The following is a 27,729-nucleotide window of genomic DNA, read 5'->3' on the forward strand; positions in this document are numbered from 1 at the left end:
GAGATCTGACCAAAGCAGAATATAGTGGTAATATTACCATTGATTATTACCAAGATTATTGCCAGTGGTTCTGAGATTATCCCTGCCAGTCCTTTTAATACCCTTGAATGAAGTTCATCTGGTCCTGGAGACTTGAATTCATTTAGAGTAGTCATGTATTCCTGTACTTCCTTGTTCCTTATTCCATTTTCCCAAGCAGATGAATTACTGTGGTTGGTACTTAATTCGTAATGCTTAATAACATGGCATGGGGCTGTCTTTGGGTCTCTGGACATAGCCATCCCCACTAGAGTAAGAATTATTATACTCCGACAAATTGTGAAATGGACAAGAGATATGCAAATCTGTGTGTCCTCTTCTTTGCTAATCCATTACTTCATTTTTTGTCACATGCTGAGTAACCATTTTAGATGCTATGGGGCACAGGTGACTGCAGGAGGCTAGTGAATTTTCTCAAAATCAAACTACATTCCTATATACACTTACTTAAGAGTATGTCAAACTGACCTCATTGAGACATACTTCTGAGAATATATATGCATGACTGCATCATTAATGATTTTCTATAGGTTAAAATCCTTCTTAATGTAAGTAGATAGCAAAATCTCTCCCACGGTTTGACATCTATATGTTACACCTAAAACCATGCTTCTCATGAAGCATCTGTATCACAGCATCTCCGTCTGAGCATTGACGGGGAAGTGTGACCCTGTTAGTGCTCTTGGACATCTCAGCGGCCTTCAATACCATCGACCATGGTATCCTTCTGGAATGCCTATGGGAGTTAGGCATCGGGGGCACTGCACTCCAGTGGTTCCGCTCCTACCTCTTGGGAAGATTCCAGATGGTGAGGCTGGGCGATAGCTGCTCCTCTAAGAGAGAGCTGACATCTGGCGTTCCTCAGGCAGCCATTCTATCCCCCATGCTATTTAACATTTACATGAAGCCGTTGGGAGAGATCATCTGGAGACATGGAGTGCGGTGTTATCAGTATGCTGATGACACCCAGATTTATCTCTCCATGTCTCCAACTGTTTCAGTGACTAAGGATGGCATCTCTCCTCTGGATGCCTGCCTAGGATCACTAATGGGCTGGATGAGGGAAAACAAACTCAAGCTGAATCCAGAGAAAACGGAGGTACTCATGATAGGTACCCCAAGTCCAGGGACGGAGATTTGTCAACCAGTCCTGGATGGGGTCACACTTCCCCTAAAGGACAAAGTTCACAGTTTGGGAGTACTCGTGGACTCATCTCTACAGTTATCATCTCAGGTGGATGTGATGGCCAGGAGTGCTTGGTACCAGCACCAGCACTGATACACCAACTGCGTCCCTACCTGGACCGAAAGGACCTTGAAACAGTGGTACACGCACTGGTAATCTCTCGACTAGATTTCTGTAATGCACTCTACATGGGGCTACCTTTGTACCAAGTTCGGAAACTTCAGCTAGTTCAAAATGCGGCAGCCAGACTGGTCATTGGAACATCTAGGTCAGACTACATAACACTGGTTCTAAAATCCCTTCATTGGCTGCCAATTAGCTTCTGGATGCAATACAAAGTACTGGTTATTACCTTTAAAGCCCTACATGGCTTGGGCCCAAGTTACTTGAGGGAACGCCTCTCCCTACATAATTCACCCCACACTCTCAGAACATCTGGGAAGAATCTTTTAGAATACTCAAAGACCAGATTTAACAACAACTTCCGACAGAGCATATACAGCCATAGGCCCTAAGTTATGGAACAACTTGCCGGAAGAGATCCATTTTATTGCCACCTTAGATGCCTTTAAGAAGGCACTAAAGCAGTGGTTCCCAACCTTCCTGATGCCGCGACCCTTTAATACAGTTCCTCATGTTGTGATGACCCAAACCCATGAAATTATTTTCATTGCTACTTCATAATTGTAATTAAATAGGTGTTTTCCAATGGTCTTAGGCAACCGCCATGAAAGAGTCATTCGACCCCCAAAGGGGTCCTGACCCACAGGTTGGGAACCACTGCACTAAAGACAGATCTCTTCCAGCAGGCCTACCCACCCAATCTTCTATGAAGAACCTAAAGAAAATCCTACTTTTGGCTGTAATACTGCATGTTAGATGATGTTTTTACTGTCCTGAATTGTATTTTTAAATGATGATATTTTATTGTAATCTAGATGTTATTGTGGTTTTATGCTTGTAATCCCACTTTGATCCATTGGGAGAGGTGGGAAATAGAAATAAAATTTTATCATTATTATTATTATTATTATTATTATTATTATTATCATTATAAAAACCACTATTATGTGTGGTTATGACTGTGACTTTAGTCATGCCACGCAATCACATGAATTTGGTGTGTGCTGGGCTCAATTTGTTCATATGACCTTTACATGAAAAATATGTATCAGTAGCAAAAGTTTCCATCTGTCTTGACTTCGCACATGCCTGTACTTAAAAGTTGACGGTGCTGGTCCATGTAAATTGTGTGGCCGCATTGTGTATCATTATGGCCAGCACTTGCATGATGCATGTTCCCTTCCTTTACAGTGCCAGACACACAACCTCCCTATATGTAGCATGTACACAACAGAGGAGCCTACTGTCAAGTTGGACTTTCCAAGGAAATTATTCATGTATAAAATTAATGGGGCTGCCATAAGTTGACAGGTGACATGTAAGCATGTTTACAACACACATCAATGTCTGATAATGGTGTACGTGGAGCGTATGTGCAGATCTCAGCCAAGAAGGCCTATTATTCTCATGGGGAAATCATATGCCAGCCTCACAGAGACTGCCTGATGTAATATCTGAGATAGGCCTAAAAGTGGATCTATCCTCAGTCAATGCAACATTTCTATTTCATTTTCAGGAATACTTGAGTGCCTGTCTTTTACTTCTAGTAGAAAGCATGGGTGTTATGAAATCAGTGTGGCACATAGTAATGAATCTCAGAATGAGAGGACCAGCATTTTAAATCCCCATTCCCCCCACCCAGTCACCACCCTTTCCCCATCCTTGAACTCACTGGGTGGTCTTGGAGTCAATGTCATTCGGCTTCAGCTCCTATCTATAAAATGAGAGCATAATTAGCAATCTATCTCATTGGGGTGTTATGAATGAGATAATGGTGCAAAGTATTTTTCACACCAAGTTACAAACAGGAGTAATATTAAGGAAGAATACCGCTTTTTCTTTAGCATTCACATAATGAAGAGGAGAAGGGAAAGGGGGGGGGGGAACCAACACTGAGCAACTCAGAGGCTGAAAGAAGGATGGATACGCAAATTGCAAAAGAAGAGGCGGTTGCAACAAAGGCTCTTCATACACAGTGAAGTGCAGCATCAACTCTCTGTTTAAAATACCCTCTTTAAAAATCCCTTCACTCTCCCTTATGAGTAGTCAGTTTGTGTAGCACATCTAGTTATTGGGTAGTCATGGGTGGGTGTTTTGTTATCTTAAAAGGCATCATTTGTCTTTTCTAAGTCTGTATGTGCTTTCCAAGTAAGCTGTATTTTTGTTTAAATGGTTTGCAGGCAGTGGGGCTTTCAGCTTTTAAAAGGCTCTGGGAATCTTTGCTGAGTGAGTTCCTACTGAGACTCAGAAAGAAGTTGTCTGCTGGATAAAATCTCACCTAAAGTGTCTTCGGTTCTGCCTCTTATCTAGTAGTCACAGTTGTGCTTAAATGTCTTACCATTTTTGCATCAGAGAACATTCAAAAGGCCTAGGCGGCCAAAGCGAACATTCTGAAAAGATCTTTATGAAATCATTTCTCTTTGCAAATCCATAAAAATTGCCTCGGCCCCCTTATCAATGGAAAGGCTTAAAGAGGGTGCAGAAGTCGCTGAATTATGATGTGCTTGTTTTAATGAAATTCCACCCCTGCTGAGAAGTACCCTGCAGATTTTCCATATTTCAGCATGGGAAAGGTTTGATGCTTTCCTGCCGGTGCCAAGAGTTAATTGAAAACATTTCAGAAGAAATTCAGCTTTGGGGCCAACATTCCCATTCCTTCATTATTCTTAACAATAGTAGAGGAGTGATATCATTATTAATAGGCATGTTGCATCCTCTTAAAGTGGCAAAAGGTTTTCAAGACCATGGCTTTAATGTTCTCTCCAACTCCCCCCCCCATAAGATATCTGAAACAAACATGAGAATAAAAAATTCTTTGAAAAAACACACATACAATTGATATGCTATACAGTTTGTCACTTGTTTTTCACACTGGACACCCTGTCATAGCTAATTAAATATAGGCTTTTAAAAGAAACAATTGCTCTTTTCTTCAAGGATTCTCTGGTTTTCATTAAAAGGCCAAATGCCAGTAGGACATTAATGATTTTTGTCTGTTGGTGCATAATCGTTTCAACTGTGTGAGAACATTAGAAAACTCTCACACTAGAATTATACAAAAGTAAAGGGCGAAGGTGTTAATAAAATAATACAAAATTATGGCTCATGTTAATATAACTTATGAAAAATTGCTGTTGCCAACATTTAAAGTTTAAAACTAGCATCAAAACCAGAACTTTTAAAGGATTTATGATGTTAGTGTTTTGAAGCTCTATTTGAAATAATATTTCCACCCATCCATAAAAACTGTCTTCTTGGCTGTTTTACTGGCTACCTTTTATTTCCAAAGCAAGCTGTTTTAGTTTACCAGCAGCCCTTCTCAATTTTGTGTCTTCATGCTCTAAGTCTTCACACTTTCACTCTCCTTTTTTATGTCACCTTGCCAAGTCAAATAAGAAGAACCAACCATGCTGGCCACTGCTGCCTTAAACATCACAGAAATGATCATGACTTGTGTCTTTCTCATCATAAAAGGGAAACACACACACATTTGTGGGCATTGTTTCCAGATGCTGGTTAATCCACTCTTTTTCTTGTCCATTTTCAGGAAAAAACAGAAAAAATTAAAAATGAACTTAGAAATGAAGCTGAATTTCAAAATATGTTATGCAATTCACATTCATGATTCTTATTATTATACTTGGGATTCAGAGAAATATGTTGTGGCCTAAATGTACTGTTACACTAGCAGATATCTGCTAGCACAGCAAGATTGTCTTCCCTCTACAGCTCTTGTGTTACCAAACCTGCTTTAAATTACTCCCAGTCCTTCAGAGTTGGTTTTGAAGGCTTGCAGAGAGCTCCAGGGGCATGGCTGAACCACTCTTTCTCTAGTTTCAGTGGTGGAAGTGGTTCCATCAATGGAACAATACTGTTTCTGCCCCCCCCCCCAAACATTAACTGTAGCAGAGAAGACAAGAGCTAAGACATTCTTTGAAATGAAAGGTCTACCACCATAGTTCAGCTGGAAGTCTGTGAAGGCAAAGACTGCTCTATTTTCCTTGCTGTATACATCAGCCAGGGTGGTACCAGGGTGCACGTGTGTGGAAATGCATGCAGGTGTCATGTTCAGCTGGAAAAGATGGAACATCCTTCATTTTCTCAGACCTCTGGTAGCAGCCAGGTGGCAGCTGAGAGAAGCTGTTTCTCAAGCCACTGATTGATCAGGGGGTACCCATGAACACCATCTAGATGCCTGGCATTGCACAACTGGAAAAATGCATTATGCAGGAAAGTAATGGCTACCTCCTTGTGCACAACTCATGAAAGTCCTTACACTGGCATAACCAAGGAGTAAACCAGCATAAGTTATAAAGGGGATTCTACCCAATATCTACCTAGGTGTGGTTGTTCTCATCATTACAAGAAGGTGAAACCATATGGCTTTTAAAGAGTAATCTTTAAAAATTCATGTAAGCAACTGGCTAGCTCCACATGTAGAATGGACAGGGAATCCATTCATTAATTACAAAGTGTGTGCATGAACTTGAATATGATAAACATTTAATGTCACTGGAAGATCTTCATTCCTAATATGGTTCAAATGAAATCTACAACACAGTGTTCTAGTGTGAAGTGTTCCTCTTCAGGTTTCCAGATAGATATCCTTGCTTTTCCCCCAGGATACACCATTCCATTTTCCATGCCTGTCTTTCCCCACCATATTCTCTCACACTCCATTTACAGTGGGTATGATCAATTCTCTCTGGGCTATTTTGTAGAGTTCCCCCTCCCCTTGCATTTACTCCCTACAGTTGTGTGGTGTTGTCTTTTTTGCAAATCTGATTATTCCCTCAAGCATGCTGAATAATTTCTTTTATTCATGGATGACAATCATTAGGACACAGAAGCGCCTATCATTCACTATTAATATAAAAAAAGGAAAAAGAGAAATTTCCTCATTCTCCTCTATTTCTCCCAGTCATGTATGTGTGTGTGTGTGTGTGTGCACGCGCATGCGTGTATGTGTATGTGTGCCTTCAAGTAGCCTATCAACTTAGTGACCCCATGAATTTCATAGGGCTTTGTTAGGCAAGGAATATTTGCCTAAGGTGATTTTGCCACTCCTCATCTGAAATCTAGCCTACAGCACCTGGTATTTATTGGTTGTGTCCCATCTAAGTATTAACAGGACTGGTGCTGCTTAGTTCCCAAGATCAGATCGGATCTGGTGCCTTTAGAATAGTGATTCCCAAAGTGGGTGGTACACCCCCCTTGGTGTGGTGGAAAGATTTAGGAGTGATGGTGAGGAGAAAAGGGAGCAGTAGGGGGGCAGTGAGGGAAAAGGCATGGGGACCTTCAGTGAAAGTACAAGTGTGCAAGAAAGATAAGGTGAATCAGTGGCCTTTAGGGCCATGTTGGGGATGAGGGTTGCATGAACTTTCTCTGTCTGTCAAGCTTACTCCCTTAAGCCATGTCTTTCACTAGTAGTTCAGTGCATGTGACTTCTGGAAGCCCTCTACACACACACTGGATGCACCCCTTTCCACACTGAGGAAGAAGAACTGAGAGTCTTTCCTTACTGTGGAGAAACTTCTCTCTTTTTTAACCCGGTCATCTTGAGAACAGCAACTGAGCAGTGACCAAAAGGTCTCTTGCCCACACTGGCCTTTGCTGCAGGATTAGCACAAATGAGAAGCCTCTTGATCATTGCTCAGCCAGCTGTTCCACTGCTGCTCTCAGGGTTACTGCATGCAAGGGAGCAGTGATCAAGCAGCCAGTCTAGTAGTGACCAGGGAGCCTCCTGCCTGCACTGGCCTTTGGTGCAAGGCAGGCACAAGCTAGAAGCTTCTCGGTCACTACTCTGACTGAAGAGCAGGGTATAAATACAGTAAATAAATAAATATTCAGCCAGCTGCTCGGTTGTTGTTCCCACGGTCACTGGGTGCAAAAGGACCAGTAGTAACTGAAACTGGTTGTTTTGAATCTGCAGTAGAACAGTAGACCCAATATCAAGAAATATGCATGGGGGCACTAGGATTGTTGCCCAAGAGGAAAGAAGGAGCTAGTTCCAAAAAGTTTGAAGAGTCCTGTTTTACAATATTTAGGCCCCTAGTCACACTGCAAACTTTAACCATGTTCTTCCTGAGTCACTTTATTCTTAATTAAAGGTTGTGGGGCATATTAGTTTACTTCCTCCCAGTTTACCTTCTGTAACAAAGAAGCCTTAAACAGTCTGGGGCTAGGGGTCCAAAGGAGGCCTAAAACAGCATGTAGCTGGGGGTACAAAGCAAGGTGAAATTGCTCCAGGATATTTTCAATTTTTTAAAATAGAAAATTTGTTGGGATAAATGGGACCTATGGGCCACATATTCCCCACCACTTTCTAAATTTGGGATGAAAAAATAGCAATTCCAGATGCTGAACTGCAATTCCATAATTTCTCATCCGGCAGGGCTAATGGGAGTTGCAGTCCAACTGCTGCTACTGGATTCAACTGAAATGGACCTAATAAGTTCTTATCATTCATGGGAACCACCTATATAGTCTCCTCATCTGGAGACTGATTCATACAAACTGTAGTGCCATACATTCCCTTCCAGGTCAAGAGATCTCTGGTAACCTTATGATTTTTCATAGAGGATCACCTTGATATGATTGTCTGAATTGGGCTTTTATCCACAAGGCCGCTCTAAGTCTGAAGCTATAAGTATAAGTATGCCTATGCTCAAATAAATAACTGGGAACAGAGACATATGAAGCTAATAAAAGCCCTGTCAGTTCAATCCAAAGTTCTATTTTATCTGTTATCTTGTTACTCATGTTGGTCAACCATATACCTATGGAAAGTCCATATACTGTACCTATGGAAAGCTCAGAAGGAAGGCATAAGGACAATAGCCCTTTTCATCTGTTATTCTCTACAAGGCTGATATTCAGCGGCATGATTCTGAACATAGTATGTAGCCATCAGGGCTAGGAGCACGGATAGCATTAGATTCCATCAATGTGTCTAATTCACCTTTAAAACCATTTAAGGTGGTGGTTATCACCTCATCTTCTGGAAGCAAGTTCCATATTTTAATCCAACTGAGTGAAGAAGTATTTCCATCTGTCCTGAATCTCTCATTGTTCAAGTTCATTGGAAAATTCTAGAATCTATTATTTTAAAAAAGAAGGAAAAGACACATCTTTAACCATTAGCTCCATACAGAACCAGGAACAAATCTATAAATCCCTGTCATGCCCTCAATTGTCTTATTAAAAAAAGAAAAGAAAAACAAAACTGAAAACAAATCTTATGTAATCCAAAGTCTCTTTTGCACTGTACTTTGATATGACTTTAACTGCCATGGCTGCATCATAACAGAGTTCTGAATTTGTAGCTTGGTGTAGCACTAGAGCTCTTTGCTTCAAAAAACTACATATCCCAGGATTCTATAGAATGGAACCATGACATTTAAGCTCTCAAAGTGCTATAAGTGAGTAGTGTGAAAGAGAGGTAAGAAACTATGGAGCGTTACAGACAGCTGCTTTGCGGCGGTCTGCCGGTGCTGCTGTTTGCTCCATGAGGGAGCCGCAGCAGCCAAACTGCGCGACTCCCTCGCGGAGCAAAAAAGAAGCTCCAAAATGGACCTTCTTCCTGCAGCGTGGTTATGATGCTGTGAGGCGCCAATGGCGCACTCGCGACGTCATAAGCGCTGCGTGACGTGTGGACGCACAGCGTCCGCTACGTCAATATGGTGGCCCTCATGTGGAAGGGGCGCCGCCATTTTGTCCGTATTGACTACGTACTAGGGTTAGGGGTGTGTGGAAGCACCACCCCTTCCTAACCCTAATACGTATTCAATACGGACAAAATGGCTGTTTGTAACCCGCCTATAAGATTCTAACATCCTTTTTTTCTGTTACATGACCTGATCAAAGTTAGAGACTTCCTACATATGTAGTAAGCCTCTCTTACAATGTCTCACTTAAAATCACCACCCAATGTTAGTGTTATATTATTCCTCAGTTAATTCCCAAATATTTCCTAATAGTGAATAATTGGGCTAATTATTAGCAATTGCCTAATAATTATAAGATTAGTACTATACGTTGATTAGGAATCACACACTGGAAGATAGGCTTTCTACATACTGGAAAGATTTGGTTTGGATATCAATTAAGCACTTCATAACTGGAACCAATTCTACCTAGACTAATCCACTTTGGCACAGGTTCCAAATATGAGATTTTGGAATATGAATGTTCATGCCTTTTGTTGATAAAAGTGATTGTTAACTTTTTTTCCCCTTCTCTGTTGGAAATTTGCAGTCGTATATCCCCTTAGGAAGGGAGTAATTCTGCCAAATCTCACACAAATTGATACAGTAATGTTCGTTCCACACATTTTAAAAATCAGATTTCATTTAAAAAGGAAATTGCCAAGAAGTTTTTTGGAGTTTTTTTTCTTCTTGGCAGTGCTTGAAAAAAGTTGCAAGTGTATTTGTCTCTTTTGAGAGCTTCAAGTCCGTCAGGTCTCAGGTGTATAGATGAAGGCTGGGTTTGTTGTTTCTTGCCAGAGAAGGCAAGAAACATTTTAATGGTATCTAGAAAAGGAAATGCATATCTGTCTTAGTTCTTTGTGGTCCATTATTCTCAAAATGAGAACAATAGAATAGAATTGACCTAGCCTGCAAAATTTCAGAAGTATAAATGCAGTTGTTTATGGAGAATTCACAAAATGCAGAAGAAGGGTTTCCTTTCTCTTTCCCTTTCCCTTGTTTATTGGCCCAGTTTGTATAAAAAATGGCACACGACACAGAAGTCTCCCTAGGCACCTGAAGTCTGGTTCTCTTGGCTTATTGCAAAAGTATTTCTTTATTTCTATAAAATCCAGAGGACTTCAGAAAGTTGTAGAAACACTTGAAATCCATGTGAAGTGATGAGCCAAGCAAGCAAGCAAGAAAATACCTTAAGAATTTACCGTAATATCAGACAACTTTTCCTTCGAATTTATCAAACACTTTTGGGATTGAATCCAGTTACTTGTCCCAGTTTAATTTTAGAATTAAACCCAGTTACTTCAATCAATTGCTGAATGGTAAGTCAACACTTCATAAGTCAGTGGTAAGTCTATTAATTCAACGGACCTACTCTACCTGGGACTAGCAATTGGATTTAAGCAACAGTTTCAAAGACACAGCTGTCCAAACATCCTGAATCATTCAAATCCAATGCCACTAATAAAATAATGGCTTATCCTTTACCAAAGCTGAGATAAATTTTTACTGAGGTGTATTTGTATGAACCTATAAATATTTGCTTAATTTTTGTTCCCTTGCGGAATTGCAATTAAAAATAAAGAATCACCACCAGTCTGGTTTACTAAATAATTTAAAATATAGTTATGCATCAGATTTTTTATTTTGAAATGTGTTTATTTTATGCATTTTTTAAAGAAAGGATTTTAGTGTTGAACAAGGACTTGTGAGATCCAGGTTTAAGTCTCCACAGAGCCATGAAATTATAATTGCAAATACATCCCATTCTGTCTAGATGGGAATTAAAAATACTATAGAAATCATACATGCATTGTCACCATCAGGTAGTTAAAAAGTGAAATGGCTATTGGAATCCTTGTTTATTTTCATTAATAATTAATGGTAGTTTAGTTAATTTCAAGGTTAAAATAAGTTAGTAAGTAGTAAGGGCAGCTAAGAAAACTGTGGTTTTCTTTATAACTAGGGGTTCCTTTTGTGTTCTACATTTGGCCACAGCTGTTTCAGGAAACTACATTCTGAAGCTCTTAATAATAGGACTTTTGCTTTCTCTCTATCTCCAGCTGCAAGTGGGTCAGAACCCTGCTGACTGCAAAGCAGGCTCCCAAGCTGGGCTGTGAATGGAGGGTCCAACTGACGCAGCCAGGAGTTGGTTTATCCCGGCTTGGTTTTGCTCCAGTCATAAGGACTGCAGAGCAGCTTTAATGCAGATTCCAGCCGCTTTGGAGGCATGCGGTGTCTAAATGACATGCCTCCAAAGTGACTGGAAGTCACTTCATTTTGACTATTTCTTTCACCTGAAAGAGGAAGGAATCCGCAATTGTCAACTTTATCAATCACAATGGGGACTGATAGCATTAGAAAGTGAACCTGTCAGTCACTCAACCCCACTCTTTCCTTCTCTCATAGGCGGATTACAGACCGCCATTTCGGACGTCCTCAGGATGTCCCAGTTTAAAAAAGGGGCGTCTCTTCTAGACGCCCCTACTCCTATTACGGACAGAGTCCGTAACAAATGGTGGCGGCCATTCCACACGGCCGCTGCCATTTTGACATAGTGGACGCTGTGCGTCCGCACATCACATGGCAGAAGTGACGCCGCAAGTGCGCGACTAGCGCCTCGCGGCATCTCTTCCGGGCCGCAAGAAGGAGCGCGATTTTAGCTCTCCTTCTTGGCAGCGTCCGGGAACCACGCTGTTTGGCTGCTGCGGTTCCTGGACGCTGCAACCGGCGGCAGCAGCAGACCGCCACTTCTCGGTGGTCTGTAACGCACCATACTTCCCCCACCCCAACCAGGAGACTGTGACAAAACCTAAATCAGAGCATTAATTTTGTTATTTTTTCCAGCCTTTCTGCAGTTCTTAGGTCCTACCTACTCCAGTTCTAGATACTTTAGAGGGAAGCCCAGAAGAAGCTTAAAGGGGTTCAATATGACTCAGATTAAATTAGAGTCTAATGGACAGCTCTACTATCATTCCTGTGGTTTTCTAGGTGCATGCTGCAATTTTAGTGCAATTTGTTACTTATTTCCTGCTTTTTCTGACATTGTTAAAGACAAAATTCTGATTTTTCTTTCCTTATGATGGCCAATGATCAGTTTATTCATACTGCGGTTACCCTTTGACTACTTCAGTCCCACACACTTCCGAATACATATTTCCTCCACAAAGTTAATCCAAAATGCAGTTGTTCATATTGTCTTTCCTTGCCATCAGGTACGATTTAAACAACATTAATTGGTCAAAGCTTTTTCTTATCATTTTGTTTGTTTGTTTTCTAACCATGTCAAATTTATCAAGAATGAAAGCAAAATCCTACTGAATCTTGCATCTGCTTCTTATCTCTGATTTTCTTGTGTGTTGCTTCTCTGTTATTTTCATAGTCTGTTTGTTATGGGCATGTTAAGTTATTGCTAATGTTAAAAGATTTTTTAAATATATGTTTTATTGTCTTTTATTCAAGAATACCATAACTCACACAGTACTCATTATAAGACCACAAAGCCATATATTCTATACAATACAAAGAACTATGCGGCAACATTGCACTATCCTTTTTTTCCCCTCCTAAATTTTTGATTTGGCAGCTTTACCATTTATGTGAGTTTGGGCTGACCTGATATTCATTCACTTTCAGATCAGAATGTTTATATTGTTGTTGGGTCTACAGATCTATAAAGTATATGGATTTGTATATGAATGTGTTTAGCTTTGCAGTAGGTTCTGTGTGCCCTTTGACTCATAATAAATTGAAAGAAGGAAAGAATTTGAATAAAATGTTTGCTCCTAAGGTCTCCCTTGGTCTTGCACAAACTAACTCTCCTCCTGCTTGGTTAATCTCTGCCCTCGTTTACACACTTTGCTAAAGGGTGTTACAAGGTAAACTTCCAAAAATATTAGCTGAAACAAGCTCTCCAGAAACCAAATCTTTCCCACATCCTTCCCCGCAGTTCCTCTTTAAGAGGTGTCAGCATGGCTGAAAGAATGAAGTGGCTCCACATTGTTTGCCTGAACTATTATGTGCTTAACATTTCCATGACAAAAGTGCCACTCGACTTCTCCCCGATTAATGCAGCTCGAGGGCTCTTGTCCTCCTTTAATAAAAAAAAAGTTGTTGAAATCATTTATTTAGAGTCCCTAGTTACTAGCGGGAGAATGACCATCTTTGTGGCAAAATATAGTGTATACAGTTCACTGTTTTGTAGTAGATCATTCCATTATTTGCGAAATTGATTAAATGGGGGCTTTGGAAAAGTATTTGTGCTAAAAGTGCATTACTTGTGTCATTCAGTCAGTGTGAGACTTTTCAACTGTCTGCTCAGGCCAATAGCTCAAGGAAACTACAGTATGCTTTATTCACACATTACGTTAGTTGGAACTTCTATTTCCTATCCTGTGATCACCCCTCTGTTAACTGCTTCACTTCTGTAGGATTTGTACATACAGACAGAACTAAAATTTGCCCCTTCTTTTATACTTCTCTTCCTAATCTGCCTTACTCTACATTCTGGTTTCAGAGAAGAAAAGTCTTGAAAACTTATGCCTATCCTACATTTGGTTGCATTATTTAAGAGAAGATTCTAATTTTCTGTGTCCCAATACAGATTCCTAAAAGGACAGGAGTAGTTAGGCACCCCCAAACCACAGATACTTTGTAAGTATCTCATTGTCTTCAATTGCACAAGTTGTTGCTGAAACATTAAAATACATGTTGTCCCATTTTAATATGGGATCACCATTAGTCTAGGGTCCTTCCAGCACAACCTATGGCATAGACCAATGGTTAAATGCTAATAACAACACACACTTTACCAAGAACGACCTTTCTTCCAGGTGAGAACTGCAGGTGATGGTGACAAAAGGTTACTGCTTTGTTAGTATTTACATGCCACAGAGGTGCTATTGTTAGGTCAAAGGGTTGCAATAACTAGAATAGTTGGGATTTCTTTGTAGGATGCAATGCAGGTCAGAACCTGAACCAGGCATGATTCTCGAGAAACTTCAAATGTCACATACTTGCCAACCCTTCTGGTGATGCAGTCGTTTTGACGCACAGAACATTTTTGTTCCATACTGTGTGCTATTTTGTAAGCAATCATAACTAAAACATAGCTTTGAGTACATCATTTGAATGTTTGCAATTATTTTTGCAATTACTTTTCAGGTGAGGTATGTTACTGCCTGCATCCGCTGGTATATATTGTTAAAAATAAACAGAGACCTTATGTTATGTCTATTGTGATTGTGTACAAAAGCTTCACAGTGCTCTTGGGTGATCAGTGAAGCTTGAATCTGCCTCTATTTACTGTATGGTCACTGTCAGTTCAATGAACTGCCTTCTTGTTCTCCACCATTGTCCCACACTCCCTTAAACATTTGTCACTGAAATGCCTCCAAAGACAAATAAACTGTCACCGAGAATTCAAATCTGGTAACTGGGAAGAAAAGGGGCACAAGGGGGACCCAGTGGATTATTTTACATGAAATTGAGCGGGGGGGGGGGGAAGGGGGGAGAAAGAGAGGGAGAGAAAGAGAGAGAGAGAGAGAGAGAGAGAAGGGGGAGAAGGAGAAAAATGTCTCTCTCCTCAGCTCATTTGGCAAGAGGTGGGCCAAGGCTTGTAAAAATTTCAAAAATCTTGTAAATGTCAAGGGAGTCAAGGCTGCATTTGTTCCCCAAGTGTCCTTCGTTATAAGGACATCATGCTCCTGGCACGTCTCACCTGCTCTGCAGGATGCTGACCAATGGGGGTTATGTGGCATGAACAGCAGTAATCCTGCCAAGTCAGCCATAGAATCTGTAGTGGTTGAAATAACCAGAAACGAAGCTACATCCTCTCAGATATGCTTAGGAAAGCTAGTGGTATCTTTTGCACATAATGGTCCTTCTACAGCACAAAAATGGGGAGAAGCCCTTCCCCCTGTTATACGTCATACATTTATGAAATGTCTCAAGCTGCATCCACACTGCAGAAATAATGCAGTTTGACACTGCCTTAACTGCCATGGCTCCATCCTACAGAATGCTGGGATTTGTAGTTTTGTGAGCTATTTAGCCTTCTCTGACAGAGAGCTCTGATGCCACAATAATCCGCATTGATCTATAGGAAAGGCGGTATATAAATAAAGTTTTTATTTATATTTATTTATTTATTAAACTACAAATCCCAGAAATCCACACCATCAAGCCATGGCAGTTAGTGTTGTCAAACTGCATTATTTCTGCATTACAGATAGAACCTGTTTCTTCAGGTTTTAGAGGCAGAGTCAGGAAACTGACTCCCATCAACCACAGCAGAACCAACGTTGAGGGAACATGGGAGGGGTAGTCCAACAGCTGCACAGTTCCAGGTCCTTCACACAATTGGGACAACTAAAATGGAGTTTTCATTTGTAGCAGGTATCGACCTCTGTATGTAAACTGTGAGCACTATAATTAGTAAAGGCTTCATAGTAGAGGCTATCATAGCTCATAACTAAAGAGGTCAGGGTGATTTGGATTTCTTCTACCCCACTAACTTTTACTTGCAAGCAAAGAAGCCTTCACAATCTTTTATGTTATGTTCAAGCTGAATAGACCAGGAGTTTATCCCTTTTAATCATAATACCACTCATGCCAACCCCATACTGTGAAATTTATTTCAGACAGCTTTTGACAAATATTTCAAATCAAATCTTAAATTTTATCATAGCAATTAATTATCAGTTGTTTCCTAGTGGTTATCTTTTTTAAAAAACCAGAATGGTCCAAACACGTGTACTTTGCCTTATCAGGATGAGTTTTATGTTGTCTCACATCAGGAATGAGGAGTCTGACACATTTTAAAATATTTGACCATGTTCTTGAATGAATAGCTTGAAAAAATATTTACCCATCCTTAAAGGACTAGAGACTTAGCACTTACTTAAGAAAACATCCTTTTATAAGTCTCTTTCAACTACTCATTCTTCAACACCTGAAGTAAAAAAAAAAAATGATTTCTTTGGTTTTAACAACATGTTTTCTGATTGATTCTGACTTTAGAAATAAATCCAGCTTAGTTGTAGATTTGTCAGCTTTGCTTTATACCATAGGTTGGCATTTGATTTGAATATGTAAAGTGTAGTAGACTAATAGAAAATGAACAAGTGATATAACAAGTGCTCTAAAGAATATGGCCACATTGTTGTCAGAAGTGCAGATCCTTTAATAGAGTACTTTAAGTTCTTCTGAAGGCTTTCTCAACAACTAGGAATTCTGATTTTACCTTTTGTTCAAAAAAGAAAAGAGGACTAAGAAAACATGACAGTCCTTGCTGATCTCCCCTATCCCACCCCAGTCTCAAGTTTATTTGTTGTGGCTTTTAATCTCCTGGACTTGTCTTCCAATCACAGCATTGAAAAAGAAAAGTTTTAAATAAACAGCAGGGATACAAGATAAATAAACCTAAAAAAAAAGCAAGTGCCTAGCTTGGCACAGTTCAAACTCAATCCCCTGGAGGACTGAGCTCTCTCTTTTGTGTTAATGTTTAAAAGATTTTCAAATGCTGGAGTTTATTCCTACTGCAAACATTTCTATTTACAAGGTCAAGTGTATCAGCACTCGAGACAGCTTAAGAGCGTAATTATTTATCTAAGGGCGTTTGAGTGTAGATCAGTAGCGCTGGCAGAAAACCAGCCTTCAGTGGACTGCAAAACAACCGCTAAGGCCAGCATCAGACAAGGGTTTGTCTCTGTTGATCACACACACATGGCTGTTTACCTCTGGCCTTTTCTATGTGGAAGGAACAAGGGCTGGGTTGTAATGTGTTTTTAACTGGTAGCTATGCTTCCCCAACTATGCCGCAACGCTCACAAAATGTGACCTCTTCAAATACTTGAAACACAATACTTGGGTAGCGAAACAGGACTTTCTATGAAAACTATTTCAATAACAATTAATTACTTCTGAGAGAAAGCTGCTGAAGAGCATCCAGCCTCTGAAGAAGGAACAAGCATCCCTGGAATTGTTCTTCACAGCTTTTCGCTTCCCTTGTTGCCATGCCAGCAGAGTTTTAAGTCTAAAAACCCGCCACTTTCATTGAACAAGACTGTTTTCAAAGCTGCATTTATTTCTTCAAGGTAATTATTCTCTGAAGTGAGGCAAGCAATTGCCAACAGCTATTCAGGATAGCAGAAGTGGCAAATCTTCCAGTTGCTTACATTGAAAGTAGTCCCACTGAATTCCATGGGCTTACTTCAGTGTAAAACGGCTGAATCCAGCCATATATAATTACTTTCACTCAAGGAAACATATTCAGGGAAAGCTGTGTTGGCCATAAAGCAAAACAAAGCAAAAGCCAAAGTCCATAAAAGCGCAGTACCTTTATTGGCCAGCCAAAATGCACAAAACACACCATGCAACTTTCCAGAGCTCCACTGGCTTCTTCATTAGGCAATGAGCATCTTATGCCTGAAGAAGCCAGTGGAGCTTTGAAAGCTTGCATGACATGTTTTATACATTTAGCTGGCCAATAAAGATACAGTTGGCCCTCCGTATCCACGGATTTAAGCATCCACGGCTTGAAAATATTCCCCAAAATATATAAATTCCAACAAGCAAAGCTGGATTTTGCAATTTTATATAAGAGGTACCATTTTACTGTTGCATTGTATGTAACGGGACTTGAGCATCCGCGGATTTTGCTATCCACAGGGGATCCTGGGACCAAACCCCAGTGGATGCCAAGGACCCACTGTATTGTGTTTTTGTGGATTTTGGCTTTTGTTTTACCTGCCTTCAAGTTTCATTCTGTTCCCATTTCCTCTAATTGTGGAGTTCTCAATAAAAAGCAATGTCCAGAAAACATTCCATTCTTTAAAAATCTCTCTTTACTAATTTACACATAAAAATACACAAGCAATAGATAGTTAAAACCATAGGATCTTTTGACGCATTCTATAAAAATACAATGTTTAAGGCCGCTCAGAGAGACGTTTCATACAATTCTACAAAGTTCATAAAGTCTCTCAGCAATGTGGAAATTAACTTCAGATCTATAAAATACACTGTACACGTGATCTAGGCTTTTCTTTTTCCCATGGGAATTCCTGTTGCTTTTATCCCTTTACGTATCAAATGAGGTCTGTACCTTTGTAACGGAAGAATAGCAGGTGTATTGATCTTGCAGTTTGGGTGCAATTAAATCTTTACTGTCTTAAAAAATAAATTATTCCCAAAGTATACAATTTTATAAAATTCTATATACAAGGAAGAACAACTGGTAACAAACCCCAGTTTTAAATACATTTTATATAAGATGTACCAGAGGTCAGCCCCCTGATAGAGTAAGAGGCAATACAGCTTTTCAGGGTACTTTTACATACTGAGTTTCAAAAGTGTCTTTTGAAGATGGCAGTGCAGAGCTCTTTTAAGATAAAGGTTGCATTGTTCAAAACAGCCACTGATCAGCATTTTTTTCTTCTTATTCTAGGCTGAGGCAAAAATAGATATGCTGGTGAGCTTTTGTATTGCAAATTCTGGCTGCTGCAAGGGCCACTTTGAACATTAAATGGAGAGGGGGAAAGACATACTTCTAGGGGGAAAGCATGAAAACTGTTGTTCTGGCTGTGGCTCCTACAGACCCCTCACATATTGATGACTGCAACTCCCATCACCCTTGATCACTGGTCATGCTGACTGGGACTGATGGGAGCTGGAGTTCAACATCTGGAAGGCCTCAGATGGCAAGTGTAGGTCATATGTATTTTGCTACCTATATAGACAAACTGGGAAGCCACAAGTTGACTACCACTTCCTTGCATCTTTCCACCATGCCATTAAAACAGAGGTATGTGCAGATCTCACTGGTCACAAACTACACACAGTTTTCATGCTTTATTCTACAAGACATCTCCCTACCACACAGAAACGTTCAAAGCATGCCTGACACAGGTTGGCAAAACATACTCGGGCCTCTTCCATACACATACACCTCCCCCATTTAGATGCAAGAGACCATCTTCTTTCTTCCTGAAAGCTGTGAACATTAACATGGGCAAGTGATGAGCAGAAGGGCTTTTATATTCCTAGTTGCTGACCAGCTCTGTAAGGCATAGTTTTTGAGGCACTCTAAGGAAGGCTGTATCTTTGTTTTCCTTCAGGTCAACAACTTGGGAAAAACAAAAACATCAGAACCACCCTTGCCACATTCACTCTTTCAAGCTGGCTTGGCCATGTGGCAAAAAACAAAACAAAACACTACTGCATTCTTTTAAACTCATTTGCTTGCTGCTAATGAGCCAAGTGGCAACAATTTGCATAGTGCACACTGAGAGAGGGTTTTCATTCATGGGTTCTCTACAGGGGTTTTATGCAGGCACTTGTGTATCACCATGCACAACTTGGTTGCTCCCTGTACACCTTAGGTACCTGCAACTGGTTGAGCATGTTTGTTGTTGTGACATGCCTTCAGGTCATTTCTGACTGACGGCAACCCTATCTTGGGGTTTTCTAAGCACGGCTTGTTTAGAGGAGGTTTGCCACTGCCTGAGGCTGAGAGTGTGTGACTTGCCCAAGGTCACTCAATGGTTTCACAAACACACAGCTACATAAAAGCTGCATGACCTTCCCACACAAGTGAACATTTTCAGGTTTCTTGCAGCCAAGTAACAATAATAAGGGCAGGGCAAATCTTAAACCCAGGGGACTTATTTATTTGGACACCCAGGGGACTTATTTCCAAATATGCCTGTTTAGAACGGAAATGCTCAGCAACCAACTCCACAGCCCAGGAAGTTTCCTTTAAGAATTGTGGCTACTTAAGACAACGGTAGCCTCCTCCCTTTCCAATATGGTTTTTAGAGTCGGGGAGGGGGGTTGAGGGGAAGAGGAGCAGGAATGCCCAGGGAGCTCTTGTGGAGGCAAGATAAATACTGTATACAGAAAAGAGGCATATCCACAGAGGAAACCTCCCAAGTGGGGCTCCACAGGTAGCCCTGAACCAGATGGGCAGCTCAAGGGGGCAAACCTGAGGGGAGCCCAAAACCAAATGAAAGGAAAACCAAAGGAAAGGCTTTTAGGGTGGTCCTGGTGGCTATGGCAAATGCATGCCAGAGTAAGGCACGTTGCTTCAAATCACAGTGGTTCTCAAACTTTGGGCTTCCAGATGTTTTGGACTTCAATTCCCAGAAGCCCCAGTCAGTATGTTCATTGCTCAGGAATTCTGGGAGTTGAAGTCTCAAAAAAAAATATCTCGAGGACCAAAGTCTGAGAACCACTGGAGAAGAAGATTTGGGAGGGAAGAAAGGGAAGGGAAGGGGAAGTCTCTTTCCTATCTGAAAGGCCTCTAGCAGAATAAGGAGTCCCTTGTCTGACCCAAGAGGGCTGACCCATTCAGGAGGGCGCCTTCTTCCTCTTCTCTTTCTCCTTCTCGGCGTCCCAGTGCCCTAGTGTCCCCTCAGAGGCAACCGGGCCCAGGTCTCTGTGTCCAGCTCAGCCTCCGGCCTCCCTTCCCCCGGCCCCTCAGTCCCTCAGCGGAGCCAGGAGGGAGGCGGGAAAGGGGGAAATGGCTACGAGAGAAAGAGGAGGAGGAGCGGCGGCCCCAAAATGGAGACGGCGGCGGACAGCAGCGTCCAGGGGGCTGGGCATCCGTCGCTGGCGGCGGGCCTCCCGGGGAAGGCGGCCTCCGCGGCCACGGCGGCAGCGTTGTTGTCGTCCGCCTCGTCCTTGCTGCGGGGCCCGGGCTCGTCCTCGTAGTCCTCGTCGTCGTCGTAGTAGTCGTCGAGGGCCCCGTCGGAGGCGGCGGCCCCGCTGCTGCCGGGCCCGAAGGCGGCGTGGCTGGGGTCGTGGTGGGCGCCGTCCCCGAAGCAAAGGCGGGCCATGTTCTCCTTGATGGACTCGCAGATGGGCCGCTCCAGGCCGTCGCAGACGCAGTCGTTGAGCAGCAGGGCCTTGGGCACGGCCAGCATGTCCTCGATGACGCCGCGGCACTCCTCGGTGCACCGGAGCCCGTTGAAGAGCTTCCCGCAGTGGGCCATGTAGCGGCTCAGGGCCAGGCTGCAGCGGCTGTCCCAGTCGCACCGGCGCCGGGCCTCCGTGCAGCCCATCACCCCTCCGCCTCCCAGGCCCCCTCCGCCTCCCAGGCCTCCCCCGCCATTGCCTCCAGTCCGGGGCAAGCAGGGCTCAATGGCGCGCTTGGTGGCCCGGCAGTTCTCGTCCTGGTCGCAGTCGCAGTCCTCCAGCGCCGGGCCCCGCCGAGTCTGGTTCAGCTGGATCAGGGCAGAGATGCAGTGGCTGGGGCACCGCCGGCGGGGCGAGGAGGAGGAGGAGGAGGAGGAAGCCATGGCCCCCGCAGCCCCGTCCCCGGGGGAAGTGGCGGCCAAGAGGACCGGGGCGCACGCCTCTGCGTACTGGCTGTAGGCGTAGCTGCAGTCCGGCTCCTCCTGGCACTGGAGCATGGCCTGCCAGCAGATCAGGCGCCGGCCCTGGCACAGCGGAGTCCAGCAGCCCAGCACCAGCACCAGCAGCAACGCCGGCACCAGCCTTCCTCCTCCTCCGGGCCAGGCTTCCACCATGGCGGGCTGGGGGCGAGTCGGGGCCGGGGCCGGGACGCGAAGGAAGAGGAGGACGGGGCTCGAGTCCTGCCCAGGAGCCGCATGCGGGGCCCCCTCATCAATCCCTCCTCCTTTGCCTTCGCCTTGGCCGGGTCTCCGGAGGGACTCAGGGGAGGCGGCTCTCCTCCGCCTTCACTCCCCACGAAGCAGCAGAAGCCAGAAGAGATGCAGGGGCCGCCGGGGCCGCATCCCGAAGCCGCACGGGCCCCGCAGGACCTCCCTTCCTCTCCTCCGAAAGATGGGGAAGATGCCTTCCTCTCTCTCTCTCTCTCTCTCTCTCTCTCTCTCTCTCTTTCTTTCTCCTCCGAGGCTGAAGTTGCCTTTCTTTCTCTCTCTTTCTCCTCCTCAAGCCTTTCTGAGGAGTTGCTTCCTTCGGGGCGGCTTTAAATACAAAAGTGTCCTCCTCGCAGGAGCTGCAGGAGCAGCGTGCTCTGATCGGGCCTCATTATGCATGCATGGCCAAGCAAACAAGCCCCCCCCCCCTCCGAAAAAAGGAGGAAAGAAATAGCGACGCCTCTCCGCCTTCCTCCCTCACCCTCTCTTCTCCCACCGCCCCTCCGTCCCCTCCTTGGGCTCTTTCTCCTTCTCTTTCTCCCGTCGCTCGGCCCCTTTCCTCGGCTGCCCGGCTCCCCATTGGCCGGCCCAGCCCCCCCCCCCAAAAACCCCGCCTCCCTTTCTTTTCCCTTTTTTTAAAAGAGCGGCTGGAGAAAAAAGCGGGAGGGAGAGAGAGAGAGAGAGAGAAAGGCATTCACAGGGCTTTGAAAAGAAAGGCTTAGGGAGATTGACAGCAGCCCCCGGGGAGACCCGCCTCCCCCTCCTCCTCCTCCTCCTCTTCCTCTTAAGGAGGCCCTGTTCTCAGAGAGGGAGGAAACTTTGCCTGGGGTTTGGTAAACCACGCTGAAAGGGAGGGAAAACTTTGCCTCTCTCACTCCCACTTCTTCTCTCAGTGACTAAAGGGACAGTTGTGGGTCGCTGGGTACATGATGATGATGATGATGATGATGATGATACCCTTTGCCTTCAGGGTCTGGCCCTCCCTGAGGCGGAACCTTAAGCTAAACGAAAGTGGAAAAGGGTTTTCAATCTCAGGATGAAGAGGGACAACGAAGGGGGCAGGCATGGTCCTCCCTGGCCAAGAAGGATGGAAGGGAGGAGGCCCAGGGGAGCCTCCCTTGTCATCATTCTGGCATCCCCTTCAATATGGGGTTCAGCCCAGATACTGGAAAACCCCCTGAGCAAAGGGAGACACCCCCCACTGGCTTCTGCTCTGAACTTTTAAAGAGAAGTGCTTACAGGGACGGATGGAACTACATCTCCCAGAATCCTCCAGGCAGTGGGGGATGCTGGGAGCTGTAGTGCGTCACATTAAGCTTTCTGAGCTCTCCCCTTCAAAACAAGGGCTTGGTAGGAAGTTTGTGAGTTGCAGGAACGGGAGGGATTGGGTTTGTGGGGTCCCGAGATGCTGCATCCACACTGGAGAAATAACCCGGTTTGCCACCGCTTTAACTCTTTCTGGCTCAAGGCTATGAAATTCTGGGAGTTGGAGTTTGTTGTGGGCCCATAGCCCAACTCACAGAATTCCATAGCCTTGAGCCAGAAAGAGGTAAAGCAGTGCCAAACCGGGTTATTTCTCCAGTGTGGATGCAGCCAAGCAGAGGTGATTCTGTGCAGCCAAGAGATGAATTTGAAAAAAGCCACCTCTTCTTAGGAGAAGAGTCCTCTGTCAGAATTTCCCTTTTGAGGGAGGAAAAGCAAAGGATACTTTCTTGCAACCTGTGAGAGGAGCCTGTTGCAACTGAAGTACTGCAACTGCAACTTTGTTTTAATCCCATCCTTGTTTTATTCGCAGCATGTGGTACCACTTTTGGCCACAAGGGGCACCAGAGGCTGCTGGTGGTGGTGGTGGTGCTGCCTGTCAAAAAACTAGCACTTTTTCACCAGCAGGCAAGCTATCAACTCCATCTGTCATAGAAATCAGCAAGAAAGCTGTTCTCCAGAACCAAAGGGAGCCCCTGGATTTGTGGGATACACGTTGTCTTAAAAATCTCATGTTAGTGTAGTAGTGTCCTGCTATTAGGAGTCAATCTGGTGGAATTGCTTTCAGCGCATTCCCCAGCAAACGTATGCTCCACTTTGTCTCAATGGATGACTTCATAGGCACATTTTCCTCAGTGTGGATAGATTTTTGCCTGATGTCCAGTGTTTTAAACAGCCTCTCCACTCCAGACAACCTATTGCCTGGGGAATGTGTTACTCTACAGCTCCAGACATGGAAATGGTAGGGATTGTGAGCCAACATACTGTGAGCCTGACAGGAAGAGCTGTCTGACAGTGGAGCACACTCCCTCGGAGTGTGGTCAAGTCTTCTTGGGGTTTTTAAAACAGAGGCTGGAAGGCCATCTGTTGGGGGTGCTTTGACTGAGAGTTCCTGCATGGCATAATGGGGTTGGATTGGAAGACTCTTGGGGTCTCTTCCAACTCTGGAAGGTGCCAGGTTTGGAAGGTGTGGAAAGTCTAGAAGCTTGAATTTGAGTATGGGAGAGCTGGAGATATTTCACACATATCTCCTGTGTAGAAAACATTCTTATTAAGCAATGTAAAAACCCACATATGGAACACATATAATAATATCCCATGTTTATATTCCTAACTCTTTCAGAATAATTGCGCGGGGGGGGTGTGTGGGAGGTAGCCATGTTAGTCTGTTACAGTGAAAACAACAAAGAGTCTTGTGGTATCTTGACAGACTCAGCCTGATTTATTTGGCATAAATTTTCATGGACTGCAGCCCACTTCATCACAAGCATGTGAGCTGAAGACCAGAGAGGCTCATGCCAAATGAAGCATGTTCATCTTTAACATGCCACAGGTCTCTTGGCTGTTATTTTTAAATACAATTGTAGTGTGTGGGTCCTTGTAGATCAGTAGTCCCCAAACTGTGCCCTTTAAGAGATTTGGGACTTCAGCTCCCAGAAGCCTCAGCCATGTTGGCCAATAGTCTGGGATTCTGGGAACTGAAGTCCAAAATCTCATAAAGGGCACAGTTGGGGACCACTGTTGTAGATGATAATGATAATGCAGATGTCTCCAGTTTTTTTTTAAATTACATATATTTTATGTTTTCCCTCAACGAGCTCAGAATGCACATGTGTTTCTTCTGTCCATTTTATCCTCACAACAACCCTGTGGATAGGATGAGAGGTAGTATCTGGCTCAAGGAAAACCAGTGAGTTCCTGGCCATATGAGGATTTGAGCCAAGATTTCTGTGGCCCTAGTCTACTCAGGACAAGAAGAAAGTGCAAAGGTGGATTTATAGTTGAACATTAAAAAACAAAAATAATGACCACAGATAATTTACATAACTTTAAAGCAGACAGTGGGGTTGTCCTCACTGACAAAATTAAGTGGCTTCAAACCAATTTGAAGCCTAGCTGTTTAGATGATGTACGATGTCAAACTGGGTAGAAACTAACATGAAGCTATGCTCGGGATACTCCATCTTAATGTGGAAAATATGCATCCTCACACTGACATATAAACAACATACACTGGTACCCCGGGATACGAATGCGCCGCGTTACGAAATTTCCGGGTTACGAAAAAAATCCATTAAAAAAAACTGTTCCGGGTTACGAAGGTTATTTCGGGTTACGAAAAAAATTTTGGTGCTTTTCGGCGCTTTTTCGCACCAAATCGCGGCTTTCGCTATTAGCGCCTATGGGGCTTCGGCTTGCGAATGCTTTTCGGGTTACGAATGGCGCCGCGGAACGAATTAATTTCGTAACCCGGGGGAGCCCTGTAGTGTGAGTGCAGGAAAGCCCAGAAGGTGTATGAAAGTGGCTAGAACATACACCCTGGCACTCACCATATGATTTTTCCATACAGGCATACAACTGGCCAGCTGCACCATCAGCCCATCGCAGCATTGACCTGTCATGCACCCCATGATGCAAAAGTGCAACAAACATGACAGATCACCAATAATGTAATGGATGTAATTAAAACATACACAAACTAGACAGTCCAACAAGGGGGCATGGGGTGATGGAAGGGAAGGGCATGTATGGCTGGCTTCCATGATTGTGTTTTGCCAATGTATCACTGGCTGCACCAATGCACTGTACAGGCAGAGTATTATTCATGTGACTGTTTGGTCAGTCACACAGGGCATTCAGTGGGATGGCACTTGGGCAGGACAAGGGAAATAATTGCTGGTCTCAGGATGCATGTTTGTGTGGCTGACCACAGCTGGCCTACATTGGCAGCAGGCTGTGTGGGCAGCGGCACTTCCACCCACTTCCATAAAAATCAGGATTGGCCTGGCTTTTCCTCTCTGTCCACTCAGTCCCAAACAAAACATTGAAATAATTCAAAATCTTCCATACTTTGGCTCAGTCATTAATCAGAATGGAGATTGCAGTCAAGAAATCAGAAGAAGACTAGGACCTGGAAGGGCAGCTATGAAGGAACTAGACAAGATCCTGAAGTGTAAAGATATATCACTGAAAACTAAAGTTACGATGCCATAAGATATATCACTGAAAACTAAAGTTACAATGGAAATACAATGTCCATGCCATCGTATTTCCAATTTCTATATATGGTTGTGAAAGCTGGACAGTGAAAAATGCTGATAGGAGAAAAAATCAGTTAATTTGAAATGTGATGCTGGAGATACTGTGGACTGTTAAAAAGACAAATAAAAATGTATTACAGGAAATCAAGCCTGAACTCTCCTTAGAAGCAAAGATGATTAAACTGAGACTGACATGCTTTGGACATATCATGAGAAGACATGACTCACTAAAAAAGACAATAATATTTGCAAGGTGGAAGACAATGGGAAAAGAGGAAAACCATATTATACATGGATAGACTCAAGCAAGCCACAGCCTTAAGTCTGCAAGACCTGAGCAGGGTTGTTGATGATAGGGTGACTTGAAGCTCTCTCATTCTTAGGGTCACCAACTTGATGGCAGTTAACAAAGATAGACAGTCTTAACAACTACATGAAACCAGCTTTTAATTGTTTTCCTGTTCCTCCTTCAGAGCATAGATGATTCCTTCTCAGGTTCAAGGTGATCTTCATGGTTTAGTGGAGCTTTCACCTGAATCCAACACACTAATTCCTGTGCACACTCCATCCTCTAATTACGGCATCATGTAGGCTGCTCCTACTGGGCAGTTTTTGCTGATGTTTCTTCCCCTGTGCATTCCCTTATGTCATACTCTCTCCCCAGCGTGCCCTAGAATGTCAGGGAAACCACTGAAGCACTGTGGATGGGAGTTCAGGAAAGGGAAATCAATGACCCACCACGTCTCCAGCCAAAGCCACCAACGAATCAGTCACTTCTTTGGATAGAAGATTTTCCCTTAAGCAGACCTCAGAATTCAGCCCAGAATTCAACTCCACTTCTGCTCATATTTCAGAAATGACATAACAGCCTCTCAAAATAGCAGAGATTACTCCATTGGCTAATAAAGATCATGGCCCAGGTATCAGTTCAAATTCACCGGTGCACCAAGCTTTTCATAGTACAATATAAGAACACCAGAAGAATTGTTGTGGATTGGACCAAAGGATGATATGGTGTGGAAACCTGGCCAACCAGTGGTCAATCAGATGCTAACAGGAATCCACAAAGTGTGATGTGACAGTAGTACTACGCTCCAACTGGTGCCCCCCAGCAACTAGTATAAAGAAGTGTACAGTCTTTGAGTCTGGAGGTAAAGTACAAGAGAAGCCATTGATAACCTTATCATCAATGAATCGGTCTAAGCATCTTTTAAGCTGTCTACTTTTTTCTGATTCCAGTGTCTGCCAATTATCTATGTATTATATAAGGAAATATTTCCATTGGAAGAATCTGGGTTCTAGTATTATGAAGGAAAGAATCTTCAGTCTCTGCCCCATGCATAATTGGATTAAACATCCTCATTTTTCTTTACCTCAAATCCCTACATGTTGTAACCTTTTCTCATATGTATACGATACTGAAACTGCTACCCATATCTTTGATCATGTGTGTTCATAGCCCCTAATCTAAGCACTTGTATTTGGATGATGGAAATACCAGATTCTTTGCCAGCAGTGTGGTGTGTACACAG

At 43.3% G+C, this 27,729-nt stretch overlaps 2 protein-coding genes across 2 annotated transcripts in view; one reads left to right on the plus strand and one right to left on the minus strand.

The window, feature by feature from the left end:
* The window catches only part of DAPK1 (death associated protein kinase 1), a 643,597-nt gene that overhangs the window by 236,202 nt on the left and 379,666 nt on the right, over positions 1-27,729 (plus strand). The gene's annotated exons all lie outside the window — the stretch shown is intronic.
* Positions 17,875-22,206, minus strand: GAS1 (growth arrest specific 1). Its single transcript, XM_042448177.1, has one exon. The coding sequence runs from the start codon at positions 21,579-21,581 to the stop codon at positions 20,577-20,579; it is 1,005 nt and encodes a 334-aa protein (XP_042304111.1). The 5' UTR covers positions 21,582-22,206; the 3' UTR covers positions 17,875-20,576.

This window comes from Sceloporus undulatus, chromosome 2 (genome assembly GCF_019175285.1).
Source record: "Sceloporus undulatus isolate JIND9_A2432 ecotype Alabama chromosome 2, SceUnd_v1.1, whole genome shotgun sequence".
NCBI lineage: Eukaryota > Metazoa > Chordata > Lepidosauria > Squamata > Phrynosomatidae > Sceloporus > Sceloporus undulatus.

What these genes read in the sequence shown, in the direction of transcription:
- GAS1 (XM_042448177.1), bottom strand. Translation starts at nt 21,581, where the DNA reads ATGGTGGAAGCCTGGCCCGGAGGAGGAGGAAGGCTGGTGCCGGCGTTG.